Source organism: Chiloscyllium plagiosum, chromosome 24 (assembly GCF_004010195.1).
Source record: "Chiloscyllium plagiosum isolate BGI_BamShark_2017 chromosome 24, ASM401019v2, whole genome shotgun sequence".
Lineage (NCBI taxonomy): Eukaryota > Metazoa > Chordata > Chondrichthyes > Orectolobiformes > Hemiscylliidae > Chiloscyllium > Chiloscyllium plagiosum.
Genome location: NC_057733.1, coordinates 31,790,095 through 31,811,635, shown reverse-complemented (window position 1 = coordinate 31,811,635; position 21,541 = coordinate 31,790,095). Strand labels below are relative to the sequence as shown.

At 41.6% G+C, this 21,541-nt stretch overlaps 1 protein-coding gene across 3 annotated transcripts in view; it reads left to right on the top strand.

Moving 5' to 3' along the window:
* Positions 1-21,541, top strand: part of lrrc45 (leucine rich repeat containing 45) — a 76,722-nt gene that overhangs the window by 28,420 nt on the left and 26,761 nt on the right. For all 3 annotated transcript variants that reach the window (XM_043714724.1, XM_043714722.1, XM_043714723.1), the window contains exons 11-12: positions 5,445-5,515; positions 18,416-18,508. In XM_043714724.1, coding sequence (XP_043570659.1) covers positions 5,445-5,515; positions 18,416-18,508 — 164 coding nt within the window. The remainder of the gene's footprint in view (positions 1-5,444; positions 5,516-18,415; positions 18,509-21,541) is intronic.

The window sequence follows — 21,541 nt, the reverse complement described above, 5'->3', positions numbered from 1 at the left end:
CTGAGCCAGAAGTCCCACCTATACCAGAGCTGTGTCAATATATATCTAAACGGGTTTATTAAAATAACCAGAACTGGATTTTTTGAAAGAGTGAGTGATGTAGTGGTCGATTATTTACGTTTAAAAAAAAAACTTGCCTTTGGTTGGAAAGGGAAAAAAAAGAGGGAGGTGAAAACTAGTGTTTGTGTTAAACTATGGGTTTACAATAAAACCCTTGTAAATCTCTGGAATTCTTTTGCTGCCTGATTCGACATATGAATATCAGTCTGTTCAGCATCTGCGCATGAAATAATTGCTATTCTTGGGATGCACTTTAATATCTTGCGATGCACTTTAATATCTTGCATTTAATGATCTTTTTTTAAATTTGTCCCCATTTTAAAAACTAATTTGTGAAAGAATGAATACCAGCAGTATGCAATGCTCAATTTTTATTCTAAATTGAGTTTAAATGTGTCAATCCTGTAGGAATTTTGATCCAAATCATTTCCTAAACTGTTGCCCAACAACTTATCAGATATATATACATACTCTCCTCCTGCGTGTTTTTCACAAGAAAGATGTGACACAGAAGTCCAGCGAAATGACTGACATCAAGTAGCTTGTAAATAATAGGTCAACGAATAAAACCATCTCAGCTTTGATAGATTGGTATACTTTCAGAATTTAAACTGAGAGTCGTTACATAAAATCATTTTTAAATGTAGATAAGACTGCCCATGTTCACAAGTAAAGCAAGCATATTATGGACACAATTCAGTCCTCTACCTTGCTCCAAGAGTCTGTGAATTATTGGAAAATATTATTCAATGTGCAAAACAAAAATATGTATAAATGATGCACTGTATTTCAGACAACTATATTTTCTTCATTCAGATTCTGCAGTAATTTTATATGTTCTGATTTAAAAAAAAATATTTATATGGTGTAGCCATAAAATAACAATGAAAGAAAATCTAATTTTCATACCTGAGTAGTCCAGTAACAAGAAGAGTAGATTAGATTAAAACTGAAAGAATATGATATAAATGACAGCAACACTTATTCAAGTTTACTAATTTCTACTTCTAAGGTCTACTTGTCCAATTGCTGAACAACCTAACAACGGATATATAGCAGTCTTAATGATGGTATCCATGCTATTGGATTTCCTGGATTAAAAATGCAGGAAACAATGGTGTAAAGCTACTTGGATCAGCATATCAGGGGATGATTTTAAAATTCCTTTCCCATTCTCTAACATTTATTATGCCATGTATTACTTCCTAACAGTCATTTGACTGATAACTATCATCTTAGTAGATTCTTAGTCTGGGATTGTTTCAGTTTATGAATAGTTACTGATTAACATGCTGTTCTTCTAGGGAAAGAAGCCTAGAAGCCATTAGCCGCCGCCAAGTCCCCCATTCAAAGATATGGCATGATTAGATACAGAGCATTCTTTACTTTGAAATTACCAAATAGTAAATAGTGGCTTTTGAACTGTTACAGAACTGTTGAGACTCTGCAATATTTATTTAATATAACACCCTTTTAAAACCAACAGTGAACAAATATGGACAGTCTAATTTGAATTCATACTTGGCTCCTAATGATGAAGCAACTGTGTCTCAGAGTAATAATTTTAAATGAACCCAGCTGGATTGTTAATGAACACTGTGCCACAGGTTATACCTAGCACAGTGAAGTGTAGTTTTACTTCATTAATGGTCATAATTTTAGTTGATGAAAAGTGATACAAAATTATGTTAAAAGTTATTGCAAGTAAAACAGTAGATTGACTTTATTTCCTTGATTAAATATGATGCTTCAGAATTGATTAACAGTGTTGAGTATGTTTGGGAAAAAAACTTATGATTAAGTAGCCTGAAGCACCAGAAGAAAACCTCAGTTAAATTAATGAGCTTGACAAGATTGAAGTGACTGCATAACAGTTTTCACAGTAATGAGGATGGTCCCTTTCAAAACTCCCCAAAACTCTTTCCCTAGAAGAACAGCATGTTAATCAGTAACTACTCAAACCAGATGAAGCAGTGAATAAAAAATAATTTTAAGTAGAACTGAATTGCCTAAATGTAAAGGATTGGAATGCCAAGACATGTGAATTATTTGCGATCCAGTGGGCTTTAGTGGAACACTCTTATCAATGTGTATCTCCACAAATTCACTTGCAGGATTGAGGGTCTGGAAAGAAGCATCCAAATAGATGCCACTGGCCAATTCCAAGATTTACAATTATACTGATCCCAGATTAGGAATTGGATAGGTCAGGGATTGGTAGTTTGGAGTGAGAGTCTCATGCTAATATGAAGATGTGAGAAATGAGTAAAGTGTGTACATCAGAATTCAGTTCAGACTATGGATGTAACAAGTCAAAAAGTGTGGCACTGGAAAAACACAGCAGGTCAGACAGCATCCAAGGATCAGGAGAATCAACGTTTTGAGCATAAGCCCTTCATCAGGAATGTATGCTGGAAATTTCGATTTGCTGCCTCAGATGCTGCCTGACCTGCTGTGCTTTTCCAGCAACACACTTTTTGACTTTGATCTCCAGCATCTGCTGTCCTCACTTTCCCTTATGGATGTAACAATATCAAGTTGTGATTCAGATGGGAGTCAGAATGAGTTCTAAGAGTCTGGGGAGCATTAGGTCAATGAGTTGAAACCAAACCTGTTTCTAAGATGGTGGCTATATGCGGATGATTCCTATCCAACTCTCAGGTTCTTAGGTATTACAAATTTGGTCGTTTTGGAATTATTGCCATTTGGAAAGGTTATTGGTAAATGAAACATTTAGACAAGAGGAAAGAAAGTAGGATAAAAAGCAAGGTAGACAAATTATTGCAGTATAATTCTATTAGAATTAGCTTTATTATCACATGCACTGCACAAGGACAGTGAAAAGTCTACCAGTCACCACATATGGCACCATTTTAGGTATAAAGTTACCTAAGTACAAATTCTTAGGAAAAAAATTTAGAAAAATAAAGAAAAAAGAAGTACAGCATTACAGACCTTCATGCCATCTTGGGTATAAAAGTACAAAATCATAGGAATAAATTAGAAAAATAAAGAAAGTTCAGAATAACAATCCTTCCAACCAGACTGCACTAGCACTTAGCCTCCAGACCATGCCAGGCTTCATCTCGAGGCTGGAAGATTTTGCTGAGGCTGGGAGTCCGCTCTGCTGTCATCTCAAGGCTGGGAGTCCATGATGACTTGACTTGAGGCTCAAGGGTGGGAAGTAAGAATAAAGGAGAAAAAAAATACAAAAAGAAAATAAAACGTGGCACAGTGGTTAGCACTGCTGCCTCACAGCGCCAGAGACCTGGGTTCAATTCCCGCCTCAGGCGACTGACTATGTGGAGTTTGCACGTTCTCCCCGTGTCTGCGTGGGTTTCCTCCGGGTGCTCCGGTTTCCTCCCACAGTCCAAAGATGTGCAGGTCAGGTGAATTGGCCATGCTAAATTGCCTGTAGTGTTAGGTGAAGGGGGTAAATGTAGGGGTTTCGCTTCGGTGGGTCAGTGTGGACTTGTTGGGCCGAAGGGCCTGTTTCCTCACTGTAAGCAAACTTAAAAAAAAATAAACAGATGGAGCAGAAGGGCTTAGCAGAGAAGCCTTACTCACCACCATCTTAGAATGTGCCAGTTAGCCACAATAAAAGACTAGACTAAATATGCTGCTGATTACAGGAGAATTTGAATCATCTGGATTCAAAAACACTCTCGCACAAATTCTAAGTTCGCAGAAATCTTCTTCGAAATTTGAAAATATTATGGAGTTGGGAGTTCAGAGGTGAAACAAATGGCTGCTCAGTGACTTTATCTCTGAAACCAAGAGTATACTGTTCTCTTTCATTGAACGAATGATTCAAAATGTTCTCAATGCTGAAAATGCAAAAGTACTTGAATTTGTTTAAGGAGAAATAATGATGAGATATTGAAGCCTTTGACAAAACCAATAAGGAATGATTATTAAGAACGTTTTCATCTGGATACGTTCTTGAAGAATTTACAGGAATCATTATTGTCCTAACGCTTGCCATCATTGTTCAGACCATTGAGTATTGAAGTTGTGATGTCAGATTAAGGTTGTACAGAATGTTGGTGACGCAACTTTTGGAGTACAGTGTATGGTTATGTCGCCAGTCTCTAGGAGGGATACAAAATAAATGGGAGAGGCTTCAGATAAGATTGACCAGGATGTTGCTGGAAATGGAGTTGATGGTTGGGTCCGCATGTGGAGTGAACTGCCAGAGGAAGTGGTCAATGCAGGTACAGTTCGAACATTTAAAAGACATTTGGATAGGTACATAAATATAATTGGTTCTAGTACAACATGATAGTTCAGTTTTCGTGCAACCTTGTGTTATAAGAAAGTTGTGTAAAATTAGCAGCACCATTTAAACAAATGGGCTGGAATTGTGTTATGAACAAAACATACTTTAAATGTTTATGCTTTTGAAATAGTATCCCCAATTCATCAATCGTGTTATAGCAAATTCGCATTAATGAAACGCACGTTAAAGCAGAACAACCTGTAGAAAAGGTTCAGAAAGATATGAGCCAAATGCAGGCATGTGGGACTAGTTTAGTTTCGGAAACTGGATGGCATGGACTAGTTGGACTGAAAGGTCTATTTCTGTGCTGGATGATTCTGTGACTATTAGCTGACTAGTTAATATATTCTAACTTCAGAGTGCATTCAGTAAAGAACAATTTATCAGTATTAATATACACAAGCAGGGGGCTGGGAGAACACAGCAAGCCAGGCAACATCAGGAGGTCATTTCAGAAGTAACCCTTCTTCACGACTCATATTAGTATGCCATGTAGGTTTTGTATAATGCACCTCAAAGTGCATTTTGAATGGAAAAATAATCACTATAATCTGCCATGTAGCCAGATGCTTTGAGTGCTTTTCTAGCTAATTCCCAGTGGTTTTTCTCAATTTACAATTTTATGTTGTGACTACCTGTTCAAACATGTTCATTAAAATCTTTAAATATTCACATTCTTAAAATTTAACAGATTCAGTACAGTATTTATCAATAATGTAGTTGGTCAATAGCTGTTCTGGCAATTTGCTTGTGCATGCAATTGTTCGTTCATTTGTAGTTTTATGGTGAGGGTAAATTAAATCTCAACCAGAAATGGCAATGCAGCAAAGCTGGCTGAAGATGAAGAACGAGTTGAAATATATTAAATATAGTTTAGTGAAAGAATGGCACATAGGTTTCTTATGAGCAGTTTAACCTCAAATCCATTGAAATCTATGTGAAATCCTTATTGAAGACCAATGACATGAAATGCAATGACTAACAAAATTAGACATTTTCAATGCACAGACTTAAATTTTGTTAAAATATGCTTATTTGTACAGACTGAAATCTTTATCATGTATTTCAAGTTAATTATTACCTTTTCCTTTCCTTGAACTGTCAGAGCGTCTTGAACTTGAGAAGAAGAGATTTAAGCAAATACTGGATGATTCAGAAGCATTAAGAAAGAAGGAGGTAACCTGAATTCTGTTTTTCTGTTTAATGGTGCTTAGGAGACCTTGATGAATTGTATTAAACCCCAACATTTCCAGCACGATTTTTCTAATACAGTAGATGCAACCAACATTTTCTTTCTACTGCCTGATTAAAAAGTTCAAATACATCAGTTTCTGTATTATACAATGATGTTATACACTGTCAAATACTGCTGCAACATTAGCAATTAACAAGAAAATTAAATGCTAGATTTGAGAAAGTAGATTATGGGGCTTCTGCTGTGTACAAGATAATATTAGACTATATCAAAAATAAGATGGAGGCCAGGAGAAAATTCGAAATACAATGCTGGAAACATTCAGATTTGACTTTGTAATGGCATTTAGCATTTCTATTCCCTCATGGGACGTGGGCATTGCTGGCTGGCCAGCATTTGTTGACCATCCCTAACTGCCCTTATGAAGGTGGGGGTGAGCTGCCTTCTTGAATCACTGTAATCCATGTGCTGCAGGTTGACCCACAATACCCTTGGGGGACTAAGTCCAGCATTTTGACCCAGCGAAATGATGGAAAGATGATATATTTCCAAGTCAGGATGATTAGTGGCTTGGACGGGATCTTGCAATTCGTAGGGTTCACAGGTATTTGCTTCCCTTGCCCTTCTATAGGGAGGGGTCATGGGTTTGGAAGATGCTGTCTAAGGATCTTGGCTGATCTTTATTGTAAGCTGAAAATGTGTTGCTAGGAAAGCGCAGCAGGTCAGGCAGCATCCAAGGAGCAGGTGAATCGAAGTTTCAGGCATGAGCCCTTCTTCAGGAAAGGCTGATCATCTTTATTGTAACACTATTAAATGTTGGCGGTGAGGCTTTTATTGGAGATGATTGTTGCCTGGCATTTGTGTGGTGTGAATATTGCTTCCCACTTGCCAGCTGAAGCCAGGATATTATCCAGGTCTTCATCCATTTGAACATTGTCTGCTTCAGTATCTGAGGAATCACATATGGTGCTGAACATTGTGCAATCATTGGCGAATATTCCTACATCTCACCTTATGATGGGAGGGAAGGTTATTAATGAAGCATCTGAAGATGACACTACTCTGAAGAAACCGTATAGACATGACCTGGAGCTGAGATGACTGACCTCCAACAATCACAACCGTCTTCCTCTATGCCAGATATGAGTCCAACTAATGGAGCATTGCCTCCTGATTCCCATTGATTTCAGTTTTGCTGGGGCTCCTTGATACTACACTCAGTTGAATTCAGCCTTGATGTCAAGGGCTGTGACTCTCACCTCAACGAATTCAGCTCTTTTGTCCATGTTTAAATCAAAAGCTGTGATTAGGTCAGGAGCTGGCAGAACCCAACTGGGCATCGCTGAGTAGGTTGTTGCTAAGCAGATGCTGCGTGATAGCACTGTTAATGACACCTTCCATCACTTTACTGATGATAAAAAGTAGACTGGTGGGGTGTTAATTGGTGTTAATCATCAGTAAAGTGATGGAAGCTGACACTAACAGTGCTATCAAGCAGCATCTGCTTAGGAACAACCTACTCAGTGATGCCCAGTTTGGGTTCTGCCAGACCCACACAGCTCCTGACCTCATTACAGCTTTGGTTGAATCTGTCCTGCACTTTTGATATAGGACATACCTGGGCAATTTTATAAATTGTTGGATCGATGCCAGTGTTGGAACAGCTTACTACAGGCACAAGTCTTCGGTACTATTGCTGGAATGTTGTCAAGGCCCATAGCCTTTGCATTATCCAGTGCCTCAAAAGCTTTCTTGGTATCATATGGAGTGAACTGAATTGGCTGAAAACTGGCATCTGTGATGTTGGGGAACACCTGGAGGAAGCCAAGGTGGATAATCCACTTGGTACATCTGGCTGAAGATTGTTGTGAATGCTTCAGCCTCATCTTTTACACTGTTGTGCTGGCTGTTGCAGCAAGGATGTGGATATTTGTGCAGCCTCCTGTGAATTATTTAACTGTCCACCAACTTTCACAATTGGATGTGGCAGGACGGAGAATTTAGATCTGATCTGTTGGTTGTGCGATAGTTTATTTCTATCTATTTCTTGCTGCTTTTTCGTTTGGTATATAAGATTAGATTACTTACAGATTAGATTACTTACAGTGTGGAAACAGGCCCTTCGGCCCAACAAGTCCACACTGACCCGCCGAAGCGTAACTCACCCAGACCCATTCCCCTATATTTACCCCTTCATCTAACACTATGGGCAATTTAGCTCTGGTCAATTCACCCAACCTGCACATCTTTGGACTGTGGGAGGAAACCGGAGCACCCGGAGGATACCCACGCAGACATGGGGAGAACGTGCAAACTCCACACAGTCAGTCGCCTGAGGCGGGAATTGAACCCAGGTCTCTGGCGCTGTGAGGCAGCAGTGCTAACCACTGTGCCACCGTGCTGCCCATATAAGTTGCCCTGTTTGGTAGCTTCACCAGGTTGCCACTTTATTGTTGGGTATGCCTGGTGCTGCTCTTGACATGCCCTCCTGAACTCTGCATTGAACCAGTAATGATCCCTTGCCTTGATGGTAATGTTTGAGTGAGGGATGTGCCATATCATGAGGTTATAGATTGTGTTAGAGTATTAGGGTAGCATGAAAATGTGTTGCTGGAAAAGCGCAGCAGGTCCGGCAGCATCCAAGGAACAGGAGAATCGACGTTTCGGGTTTAAGGCCTTCTTCAGGAATCCTATTAGGGTAGCATGGTGATTCAGTGGTCGGTGCTGTGGACTCACAGCTTCAGGGACTCTGGTTCGATTCCAGTCTCTGTGAATTGTCTTCTTTTTATAGATATTTTTATTTAAAAAAGAAAATTTTAAAAGATTTTTTACAAAATTACAAAAATAATACAAACTAGTGTATTCCACTTTATAATATAATAACAACACCAATATAAATTAAATTAAAAACACAAACTACTAATCTATTCTACAAACAACCAAACCATAAAACAGGATACCATATATTACTAACAGTAAACAACAAAGTAATTAAATAACTAGATACATGCTCAAAATAGATTTATATCAAGTCATAATAAAACCTGTATTTATACAGGATTCTTCCACCCAGGGACCCCTGAACCAGCCAGAACCATTACCACGGCTAAGCAAAAGCCCTGGACTATATGGCCGAAATATCTGTGTCGATGTAGTTCAAAAAGGGCTGCCACATTTTATAAAATAATTCCATTTTCTTTGGTTCACCATATTCGATGTCAAGGGGGGATATATTCCATGACTATCCTGTGCCAGTTTAATAGTCCTGGGGGACCTTCGGATACCCAATTCACTAAAATATTTTTCCTCGCACAAAAGGAAAGGATAATAAATAATTTCCTCCCGTATACGTCCTGAAAGGGAAAATTTGGAGAGCCCAAAAGTAGGGACATTGGATCCGATCCAATCTCCGTACCCAAAATCTCTGTCAAGGCATTTGCTACTCTGTCCCAATACCTACGGATTTTATGGCATGTCCACAGACAATGCGTGAAAGAGCCAACTTCAATTTTGCATTTAGGACACAATGGGGATGCTCCTGCCTTGAACTTTGCGAGTCGTTCTTTGCGAGTATCTTTAATTGAGTAGCCTGAGTTCTGTTACAGATAGAGATCTTCCTGGCATTTTCCCAGACATCCTCCCACATTTCTAAAGAGATTTCCAACCATAATTCCAGGTTTTATATATCCGTTCCATGTCCTTCGATACCTTATTGCATAATGAGTGATAAAGAGTACTGACCGAGAGCGGCCTCATCGGCCAAAGCACTCTCCTTTCCCTATCCAGTTTATAAGGATTGACTATCAGTGTGGTCTTCTTTTGTATAAAGTCTCATATTTGAAAATACCAAAAGAGATCCTTGCTAGGCAGTCCAAACTTCTGGCGCAGCTGCTCAAAGGACATCATGACCTCCCCATCGAACAGGTCTCCCAAACAGGAGATACCTCTGGACTCCCAAATTTTGAATGTAGCATCGGTCAGCCCTGGCCAGAATCCCAATGTTCCCACTATGGGGGAGGTTTTTTGCTGTCATCCTGTCGCATTATCCTCCAGGCTTTGATTATATTTAGTACAATAGGGTTTTTACAATAGTCCGTAATAATTCTCATCTTGTCCATAAATACAATGATGATGGGAAATTTTGCTTGGGAGGCCTCAATATCTAACCAGATTGATTGTGGGTCACAAGAGACCCAGTCAGCTACATAAGATAATAGGGAGCTCAATTGGTACCTCCTGAAATCTGGAAAGTCCAGTCTTCCCCTTACTTGTGGAAGCTGCAGCTTTTCTAATTTGGGCAGCATGGTGGCTCAGTGGTTAGCACTGCTGCCTCACAGCACCAGGGTCCCAGGTTCAATTCCAGCCTCGGGCAACTGTCTGCGTGGAGTTTGCACATTCTCCCCGTGTCTGCATGGGTTTCCTCCGGGTGCTCCGGTTTTCTCACACAGTCCAAAGATGTGCAGGTCAGGTGAATTGGCCATGCTAAATTGCCCATAGTGCTAGCTGCATTAGTCAGAGGGAAATAGGTCTGGGTGGGTTACTCTTCAGAGGGTCGTTGCGGACTCATTGGGCCAAAGGGCCTAATCTAATCTAAAAAATAAGGCGCCGTCTATGATTCCAAATAAAGAAGCCGAGCCAACCATAAAGCTTACGCTACGCCTGTCTCGGCAACATCAAGGGGAGCATTCTATTAGGATATAGAAGACGAGGTAGAATATTCATCTTAACTAAAGCTACTCTGCCTAGCCAGGATATTGGGAGATCTTCCCAGGTGACCAAATACTGGAGTAATAAAAATACCTAAGTACAGAAAACCTTCTAGTGACCACCGAAAGGGAAAACAAGATCCGTCCAGAAAATTGGATATACTGGCAAGGCCTCCCAACGGCATGGCCTCCGATTTACAAAATTGATTTTGTAACCTGAAAACATACCAAATAGATTGACCACTTGAATTAAGCGGGGCACAGATGTCAAAGGATCACTTAAGAAAAGGAGGACACCATCCGCATAGAGACCAATTTTGTGCTTGCCCGATCCAACCGTTGGAGCCACTATATTAGGGTCAGTTCATATAGCTTCCGTTAGTGGTTCAATCACTAGCATGAATAATAATGGTGAGCGAGGATATCCCTGGCGACAGCCTCTGCCAACGCTAAAGCTATCTGAACTTAAATTGTTAGTGATCACCGCTGCTTTTGGATTATTATATAATACTGAAACCCATTTAGTACAGACCTCTCCAACACCAAACCATTCCAGCGTATAAAAAAGATATGGCCATTCTACCCAATCAAATGCCTTCTCTGCATCTAGGGAGACAACTAAACACAGTTATTGCTCCCTGCTGACAGGCTTGTATCATATTTAAGACCCTTCTAATATTATTAATTGACCTGCAACCCTTTATAAACCCTGTCTGGTCCTCTTTTATAATGATTGGTAAAACCCTCTCCAGTCTTAATGCTAACATTTTTGAGAGAATTTTAAAATCCACATTTAACAGGGATATGGGTCTATATGAAGAGCAATCTTCTGGGGCGTTTCCCTTCTTGTGAATGAGAGAAATATTTGCTTCTCTCAATGAAGGCGGGAGGCAGCCCTGACTTTTGTATATATTTATGAGTGGCCCGGCCAGTTCCCCTATAAATTCTTTATAAAGCTCAGCCTGGAATCCGTCTGGCCCAGGCACTTTGCCACTCTGAAGCTGCCTTACCACGTCCTGTACTTCCTGGGTTGTCAAGGGGCCATTCAAGAGCGACACCTGCTCCAAGGTTAGGCCCAGAAGGGCCAGATTTTTAAAGAAAGACTCCATCTTCCTAGTTCTATCCTCACAGTCCTGCGACTTATACAATTCAAAATACAACTTTCTAAAGGCTTTCTAAAGGTATTGATCTTTTTACAGTCACAAATCAGGGTACCAGCACTCTGTCTAATGGACGTAATAGCTTGGAGAGCCTTTTTTTTTCTGGCAAGGTATGCTAGATACCTGCCAGGCTTGTCACCATATTCAAATAATCTCTGCTTCGCAAATTGTATTTCCCTCTTTGCTGTTTGGGTAAGTGCAGTATTCAAGGCTGCCCTAAGGGCTGTGATCCTGTGTAGCTTAGTAATGGAGGGCCCATCAACATACGCAGTTTCAGCTGCTTTCAGGCAAGCCTCGAGCAGACGCTGTTGCTCTCCCTTTTGACTATTCCGGATCGCAGAATATGAGATGACCAAGCCTCCTACCTCATCAAAGGGTCACTGGCTGTACATGAGTTGATATCCCAGAAGGTTTAAATTCCTGCGAAAAATACTTTATAAACTTGCTATCCTTCAATAAGAAAGGATCCATACGCCAATTTCAGGGACCTATCCCATCATCACTAGTCTAATGTATACTGCGGCATGATCAGAAATAGTTATATTACCTATTTTACAAGACAGTATCAAATTCAAAAGGGTTGAGAGGACAAAAAACATATCAATTCTGGTATGGCACTTGTGTGGGTTAGAATAGAAAGTAAAGTCTCTACCCTGGGAATGGAGACACCTCCAACATCATCTAGCCCCAGCTCCTTGTTCAGATCCACCAGTTGCGTAGATCTCCGAGATATGCCCACAGTGCTCCTAGTTATCCTGTCTGTCTCTGGGTCAATAATACAATTAAAATCTTCCCCTATAATTGAAAGGGGGGGAACCCCGAAAGCCATCAACTTAGAGAACGCTTCCGTTACACATTTAAAAGGGTGTGCCGGGGGACAATAAAGATTCAAAATCCCGTATTCCTATCCGTATATTAGGTCTTTGATCAATATATACCGTCCAGAATCATCTTTTATCTGGCTTAACATGTGGAAGGGAAGATTCTTCCGAATAAGAATGGCTACTCCCCTACGTTTGAGATGAAAGATGAAAAGAACACCTGGCCAAACCCACCGTGTTGCAGCTTCGAGTGCTCCTTATCAAGTAGATGTGTCTCCTGTAAAAGAGCTACATCAACCTTTTTTTTTAAGACTTGATATATTTTTCCTTTTGATTAGCGAATGACTCCCCTTAACATTCCAGGTGCACCACCTAAACGAATGGCTAGCCATGATCGTCCAAGCAGGCCCGAGAGCCCCAGGAGGAAGAACCTCACCCAAAAGACATTGAGTAAAGACCAAACAAAATTCACACATAAAAGAACAGTTAAATCAACACAATTAAGAACTCCTCCTAAGCAAAAATAACACAAAACATATTTGAAAGGAGACTTTCCCCCTTGCTTCTCGGGTCACTACTATCTTCCAATAACCCCCTGATAACCTCTCCCAGCAAGGGCCCTGCCCTCAGCCCAGGCATTACAAAATGGAGTAAATAAATTCCAGTATCTTATCAAACAGGAGTTAAAAGCGGGTAACCCCCCCCCACCCCACTATCTCCTAGATATGCTTAATAAAACAACACAAGAAAAAAAACATATAAAATTACGAAATTACAATCCCAGAAAGTATTAGGCAACTAAATAAGAAAAAAAGAAAGAAAACACCACTCAACAACATCCCCCAAAAATCAAATAAGCCGCACGAGCTATAGATAGGAGATCAAAGAAAGAATAAAGAACAAGCCATTCCAAAGATGTGCAGGTCAGGTGGATTGGCACTGTGGGAAGAAACCAGAGCACCCCATGCAGTCACAGAGAACACATGCAAACTCCACATAGACAGTTGACCGAGATTCAAGATGGCAGCGACCCAGTAGGTCTGAGTCTGCAGAGCCCAAGACTCAGGCAAAGTGGGGTGCCCACTACCAAGGGAAAGATGGGCAAGAGATGGAAAAAGGAAGAAGGATAAGCAAAAGGGGGGGCAAAATAAAGTCGTTCTCCATACAGTTCAAGTCCTGCAGTCTGTTTGAAAGCATCCGGGAATTCTTTTACTTTCTCCGGTGATCCAAAGTTATATACATGACTGAAGCGCAGCGTTGCCGGATATCGCATAGAGTATTGAATATTTAAGTTTCTCAGACGCTTCTTCGCCTCATCGAATGCCCTCCTCTTGCGGACCATGAGCGGAGAAAAGTCCTGAAACAACATTATTTTGGAGCCCTTGTACATCATGGCATGGGGATCCTTCCCCAAGACTCTGGAAGCCTCTAGCAGCATTTGTTTTTTCCCTGTAACATTGAAGTCGGACTAGAACCGGGTGGGGGCGCTGGTCCAACCCGGGCCTACGCACAGCACTCCACCCGCTGTGGGCCCACTCCACCCGCACCCGGTCCAGCTCCGACTCCGATTTCAATAGTTGTGGGGGCCATTGCTCCAAGAAATCCATGAGCTGGCCTTCCTCCTCCTCCCGTTCAGGCAGACCCAGCAACCAGATATTTTTCTGACAACCTCGATTTTCAAGGTCGTCAATGCGCTCCTCCAGGGTCCGGACTCGTCGCTCCAGAGCCCGGACCTGACCCACGGATGACTCAGCAGCAGTCTCCGAGGCCCATGTTCCGCCCCTCCGACATGCTGCCCAAGTTTTTCGGTCTCTCAGTCATGCTTCTGCAGTATGACCGAGATCGACTCCCACCTGGACCGGGCCTCCTCGATGGACGCATCGATCTTCTCCTGGAGTTTGACGATCTCCAAGATCAGGCTTGCCTCTGCAGCTAAGTCCCCCGAGGCGATCATGGACATCCCTGCTGCTGCGGGAAGGGTGGGGGAGGGGTCCCTGCCTGTTGCGAACTGAGAGAGATTTTGCCCTTAGTCGTTTTTAAAAAAGCACCAAACTGTTAAAATATGATGCAACATGGCCAAGAGTGCTGGGCAAAAGCTATTTTGAGTGATTTAACAGGTGAGGTGAAGGTGGGCACCCCACTTTGACTGAGAATTGGGCTCTGCAGACTCAGACCTACTGAATCGCTGCCATCTTGAATCTCAGTCAACTGTCTGTGTGGAGTTTGCATGTATTCTCTGTGACTGCATGGGGTGCTCTGGTTTCTTTCCACAGTGCCAATCCACCTGACCTGCACATCTTTGGAATTTGAAATTGTCCATAGTGTCCAGGGGTATGCAGCCTCGGTGGGTTAATTGTGGTAAATGCAGTGTTGCAAGGATAGGTGTGGGATGAGGGTGAGAGGGGGATGGGTGAGTCTGGAGAATCGGTGTGGACTCGATGGACTGAATGGCCTGCTTCCACGCTGTAGGGATTCCATGATTCTATTCTGTGATGACTCAGCTGTTAATGGTCCACAGCTCCTCATAGATGTCTGTTTCCTATTGGAGATGGTCATTGCCTGGCATTTGTGTGGTGCGAATGCCACACAAGGCTAAGCAATGACCATCTCAAAACAAGGGAATCTAGCTACCCCCCCATGATATTCATTGCATCACTATTGCTGAAACCACCACTATCAATTACCATTGACCAGAAAATGAACACTATGGCTGCACAAGCAGTTCAGAGGCTGGGACGTTTGAATGAGCAACTCAACACCTGTCTCCCCAAAACCAGTCCACCATGTACAAGGCACAACTCAGATGTGCAATGCTCTCAACTTGCCTGGATGAATGCAACTTCAGTATTCAAGAAGTTCAGTACCACTGAGGAAAAGCAACCCACCTGATTGGCACTCCATTAGCACTGAATGTTCAGTTCCTTCACAAATACTTAATGGCAGCTTGTACGTGGACTGTTTCACTTTTGATGAATCACAAATGGTGCTGAACATCGTGCTATTATCAGCGATTATGCCCAATTCTGACCGAATGATGAAGGGAACATAATTGATGAAGCAACTGAAAATGCTTGGACCTAAGGCACTAACCTGAGGAACTCTAATGAAACTGTCTCGAGACTGAGATAATTGGTCTTTCACAACCATACCATCTTCCTGTTGTGCTTAATGTGACTCTAAGCATTGGAGAGGTTTCACATAGATTCCCAGCACAGTACCTTCAATTTTGCTAGGACTCCTTGATGTGGCACTCAAGTCATACGCTGTCTTGATTTCAAGGACAGTCAGTTTCTCATACCCTCTTGAGTTCATCTCCTTTGGCCCTTGTCTGGGCAAGCTTCTAATGATGTGTGGAGCCAAGTGGTTCTGCTAGAACCTGCTAGAATTAAACTGAGTAAATGAACAGGTTTTTGTTGTTTAATTGCTGCCTAATATCGCTGTAGGTGATATATTCTGTCACTTAACTGATGATCATTAGTAGACCAATGGAGTGTAACTGGCCAAGTTGGATTTATTCTGTTTTGTGAACAGGACATAACAATTTTCCATATGGGAAGATACCAGTGCAGTAGCTTTACTGCAACAGCTTGACTAGGTTCATGAGCATGTTTTTGGCACTATTTGTCAGAGCCCTTTGTTTTTGCAGTGCTTTTGGCCCTTTCTTTTTGTATGATGTAAAGTGAGTCAAATTTATCAGCACTGGGATGCTGGGGACCTTAGGAGGAGGTGAGGTGGGCACTTCCAATGGCACTTCTGCTGAAGATGGTTATAAATGCTCCAGCCTGGTCTTTTGCACCAATGTTCTGGGTTCTCACCTGACTGAAAATGGAAATAGTTGTGGAACTATCTCATTCTGTTAATTGTCCTCCATGATTCATTATTAGTTCTGCCAGGTCACAACAGCTTTGCTCTGATCCTTATAGTGCAAAATTGCTTAGTTTTTTTATTGCACGCTGAGTCTGCTTTTGGGTTATTGCTTTTTTGGCACGACGTTTTGCTACTGTTGGCATGCCCTCCTGCATTCTGCAGCATTGCTCCCTTGGTTTGATGGTGATTTGTAGAATGAGGAATATGCCCAGGTTAAGAGGTTACAGGTTGCAGTAAGACTTGGATATTATCTAGGCCTGTGCTAACAAGGGACGTGAAGAAGGGCTTATGCCCGAAATGTCGATTCTCCTGTTCCTTGGATGCTGCCTGACCTGCTGCGCTTTTCCAGCAACACATTTTCAGCTCTAACAAGGGACAAGTAATATTTGTGCCAAAGTGCGAGGCAATGACCATCTCCAACAAGAAAGAATCTAATTATCACCTTTGACATTCAATGGCATTGCTATCACTGAATCTTACATTATCAGTATCCTGGGGTTGCCATTTACCAGGAACTGAACTGAGAAGATAAGAGATGAAGAATCCTACAGTGGGTAACTCACCTCCTGACTGCCCAAAGCCTGTCCACCATTTACAACGTGCCACATAAAGGAGTGTGGTGGAATACTCCTCACTTGTCCAGATGATTGCAGCATGAACAACTCTCAAGCTTGACCCCACCCAGAACAAAACAGTCTGCTTGATTGGCATCACATCCTCGAAACATTCACTCCCTCCTCTAGTGACACACAGTAGGAACAGAGCGTACCAGAAATTCATCGAGGCTGTTTAAATAGTACCTTCAAAATTCATTACTACTACAATCTAGAAGGACAGCAGACACATGGGAACACCACAATCTGCATTTCCTCTCCAACCAAATCACCATTCTGACTTTTTGAGATATATTGCTGTTCTGTAATTGTTGCTGAATCGATATTTTGGAACTCCCTCTTCGATACTGGGTGTACCTGCACAAAATGAACTGCAGCAGTTTAAGAAGGCAGCTCACCACTGCCATCTCAAGGACAACTACAGATGGGCAATAATTGTTGGCCCAGCCAACAAAGCCTATGGCCCCTAAATGAATAAAAAAACAGGTTGATGAATGCAATTCTGCTTCTGATGCTGAATTGCAGCAGCTTGTAGATGCCCAGCTTTGAGATCTGTTCTTAGTTTCTATTTAGCTAAATGGTAGGGCCATCTCTTAAATGGAAATCTATTGGAAATAGATTATAGAAATCTACAGAACCAGTTATAGAGTCATATAGCATGGAAACAGACCTGATGGTCTAACCAGTTTCTGCCAACCATAATTCCAAACTAAGCTAGTCTCACCTGCTTGCTCCTGGTCCATATCCCTCCAAACTTCTCCTATTCATGTATTTATCTGAATGTCTTTTAAACATTGTAATTGTATCCATACCCACCACATCCTCAAAGTTCATTCCACACGTGAATCACTGTCAGTACATAAATGTTTTGAGCAAACTATTGGTGGCATTGTTTTAGCACAATACAAGCAGAAAGCTGGAGAAAAGAGTAGAAGGATAATTTGAAAAGTTTCTAACAGCGTTATAATATTTTACCACTGTTTTATGCTTTAGGTAAATATTCATATTGGTGGTGTTTTGTAGTTCTCAGATATGTAAGCAGGCATTCCAGCATCATTCTGTAATCCTGAAAATTCAAAAATCTATTAAATGTTTGGTCCCATTATTCCAGACTAAAGTGGTTGCAATGGTGCTACCAAAATTTTTCAAGATATGATCCCACTTTAATGCCTCAGACTTTGTGTCCTCTGAGTAAAACTGGAGGTGCGGGTGAGTGGTTGACTGGTGGTATTACTGGCTGCACTTGTACCAAGAATAAGGCCTCAGATGATTAAGCTGTACTCACCAACAGAAGGAAAAGTTTGTTTTCTTTAAAGCAGAGGTGAATAGATTCTTGCGAAGCAAAGGGTTAAATGGTTATCTGCGATAGGCAGAAATCTAGTTTATAGTTTGGCAAAGCAGGCTTCTGGGAGGTCAAAGACCTACTGCTCCTTGTTCACATTTGAAGGCACCTTGCTGCTGTCAAAAGCCAGTTGCAGCTTTGAAGTAGTCTTGAGTCTTGTAACCTGATGTTTCATTCTGCAATCTCACTAAAGATGAAAGTGCCCTGGATTACAGTGTTTTACAGAGACAAGACTTGTTACTAATTTATTCAGAAATGTAACATACAGTCGCTCCTTTATGATAAATATGGCAGTTAGAACCTACATAAATATATTTGAAATTTGAGAACATTCAGCATTCTATATATTTTATATCTTGCTTCTCTTTCAGGTGGATCACATGAATTTACAGATACAAGAGAATGAGCAGTGTTTACAAGACAGAATTCAGAAACTTGAAAACATTCGAATTCAACTAGAAACAGTGAGTGAGCAACTGTTACATGGTAAAATATGAAACAAGTAGAATAAATACTAACTTCTATTTTAAAACATTGCACCATTCAAATGTATTTAATTGAAATGTCCTGAAAGCTACTATATAAATTCATATCAGTCTTTCTTGTCGTTTATTTCTACCCAATAATTCATAATGGTGCAATGTCTTGTATTTGATTTGCCAAATTGAACATATAGGCACAGATTACAACTTGTAAAGTAAATAAGGAATCATGATTGAAATGAGATTGAAAGTCTCCAACCAGTTCCGAAAGGATCTGTTTACAGTACAAAGCTGCCATTGAATGGTAGGAGAAAGTCAGGACTGTGGATGCTGGAGATCAAAGTTGAAAAGTGTGGCACTAGAAAAACAAGCAGGTCAGGCAGAATCTGAGGAGCAGGAGAATTGACATTTTTGGCATAAGCCCTTCAGAGATATGGGGGGAGGGGGAAGGCTGGGAAGGCGGTAGGTAGGTGAGGTGATGGTGATAGGGTGGGAAGGAAGATGAACAAGTGGGACAGTTCAAGAGGGTGGTGCTGAGTTGGATCTGGGATGAGGTGGGGAGAGGGAAGATAAGGAAACTGGTGAAATCGACATTGATGCTGTGTAATTGGAGGGTCCCAAGGTGGAAGATGAGGTGTTCTTCGTCCAGGCGTTGGGTGGCTAAGATTTGGTGGTGGAGGCGGCCCAGGTCTTGCTTGTCCCTTGCAGAGTGGGATGGGGAGTTGAAATGGTCCGCCACAAGGCAGTGGGATTGTTAGGTGCATATGTCCCAGAAATATTCTCTGAAATGTTCTGCGAATTGACTTACTGTCTCCCCAGTGCAGAGAAGACCAAATTGAGAGCAATAGATACAGTAGAAGAAATGTTTGGATGTGTAGGAAAATCTCTGCCAGATGTGGAAGGATCCTTTGGGGCCTTGGATGGAAGTGAGGGGGTAAGTGTGATGGCAAGGGAAGGTTCTGGGAGTGGAGAGTGGCTTGGTGGGTGGTGTGGGTTGTTGGCGGAGTCAAGGAGGGAAAGGTCTCTGTGGAATGCTGTTGGGGTGGGGTTTGATTGTAGGTGCTGTTGAATGATAGTTAATGAAGACCATTGGACTAATGGTTAAGAATGTAAATACCACATTATAATTTGGAGAGGCTCTTCCACTTAGTCGAATAGCTTGAAACAAAATCTGCTCATTGAGACTTTCTTTTCCAATTAATCGTGATTCCTTGCTATGAATACAGTGCTAATGATTCTCAGATGTCAAATTTATCACTGTATTAATGTTATACCATTTGTCATATGCCACTGGCTGATATTTTCTCTTGCTGGCTCTGATTTCTAGGTAGGCTGAATCTGATTGCCAATGTTCACGCACAAGATAGCAACTTTAGATCCAAATCTACAAGCTCATTCAGCTAATTAATTAACACCTGTTAATACACGCAAACAATATTTGAAATGTCTGCAAAATAACTACGCATTATTAATTTTACTAATTGATCAACAAAGTTCTCATTTTCATTCTGATGAATTACAAACTCAGTTTTTTAAGAGTAATAATCCTCTGTTTTGCGATGAACAAGCACTATGCTAGAGAAGAGAGACCTTTTCAGGTTGTAAGTTTGCTCACTGAGCTGGCAGGTTTGTTTTCAGATGTTTCATCACCATGCTCGGAACATCATCAGTGAGCCTCCAGTGAAGCGCTGGTGTTCTGTCCCCCATTTTAGTTATGTGTCTTGGTCTGTTAAGGTGGGTGATATCATTTCCGGTATTTTCTCAGAGGTTGGTAAATGGGGTCCAAATCGATGTGTTTCTTGATGGAGTTATGGTTGAATGCCAGGTCTCTAGGAACTCCATGCGTTTCTCTGTTTAGCCTGTCCTAGGATGGATATGCTGGCCCAGTCGAAGTGGTGCCCTTCTTTGTCTTTATGTAAGGATACTAGTGATATTGGGTCATGTCCTTTGGTGGCTGGTTGATGTTCGTGTGTCCTGGTGGCTAGTGTGTCCTTCTGCCTGTCTGTCCGATGTAGTGTATGTTACAGTCCTTGTATGGTATTTTGTAAATGGCATTCGTTTTGCTCGTTGTTTGTGTAGGGTTCTTCAGGTTCATCAGTAGCTGCTCCAGTGTAGCTTTGTGGGCTACCATGATGCCAAGGGGCTGGAGTAGTCACCTCCGAGATGTCTTTGTATGGAGTGTGGCTAGAGCTTCTGGGCATGCTGTCTACTTGCTTGAGCTTGTTGTTTAAGGATTGTTGGACTACGTTTATTGGGTACCTGTTGTTCTTGAATACGCTGCACAGGTATTTTTCTTCTGCTGCCCATAGTTCCTGCAATGTGATGTAGCCCATTTAAATAATGTCCTGATGTTAAGTTTTTTTTTCCCGAGATTCTTACACACTTGATGCAACACCAACTTCTGTGAACAAGCAAAATTTTATTAAGCATAATACAATACAAGCTTTGGAGAAACCCTGAACATGCCTCGTCATGCTTGCAAGGCCTGTCCAGGGAAGCTCTCCCTGAACAAAGCAAACAGTCTCCAGAAACAATGTAATGCAAATCATTCCTTAATGGTCAGATCTGGTGTGAATATTTTTTAGGGGAGAAAGTGAGGTCTGCAGATGCTGGAGATCAAAGTTGAAACTTTATTGCTGGAACAGCACAGCAGGTCAGGCAGCATCCAGGGAACAGGAGATTCGACGTTTCGGGCACAGGCCCTTCCTCAGGAATGAGCAGAGAGTGTTCAGCAGGAGAAGATAAAAGGTAGGGAGGAGGGACTTGGAGGAGGGGCGTTGGAAATGTGATAGGTGGAAAGAGGTCAAGGTGAGGGTGATAGGTCGGAGGAGACTAACTATCCGTGATCCCAGTCTGGTTCACTGTGATCCTGACCTAATTAAATGTGATCCCAGTCTGCTTCACCGTGATCCTGACCTAACTATCCGTGAGGAGAAAGTGAGGTCTGCAGATGCTGGAGATCAAAGTTGAAACTTTATTGCTGGAACAGCACAGCAGGTCAGGCAGCATCCAGGG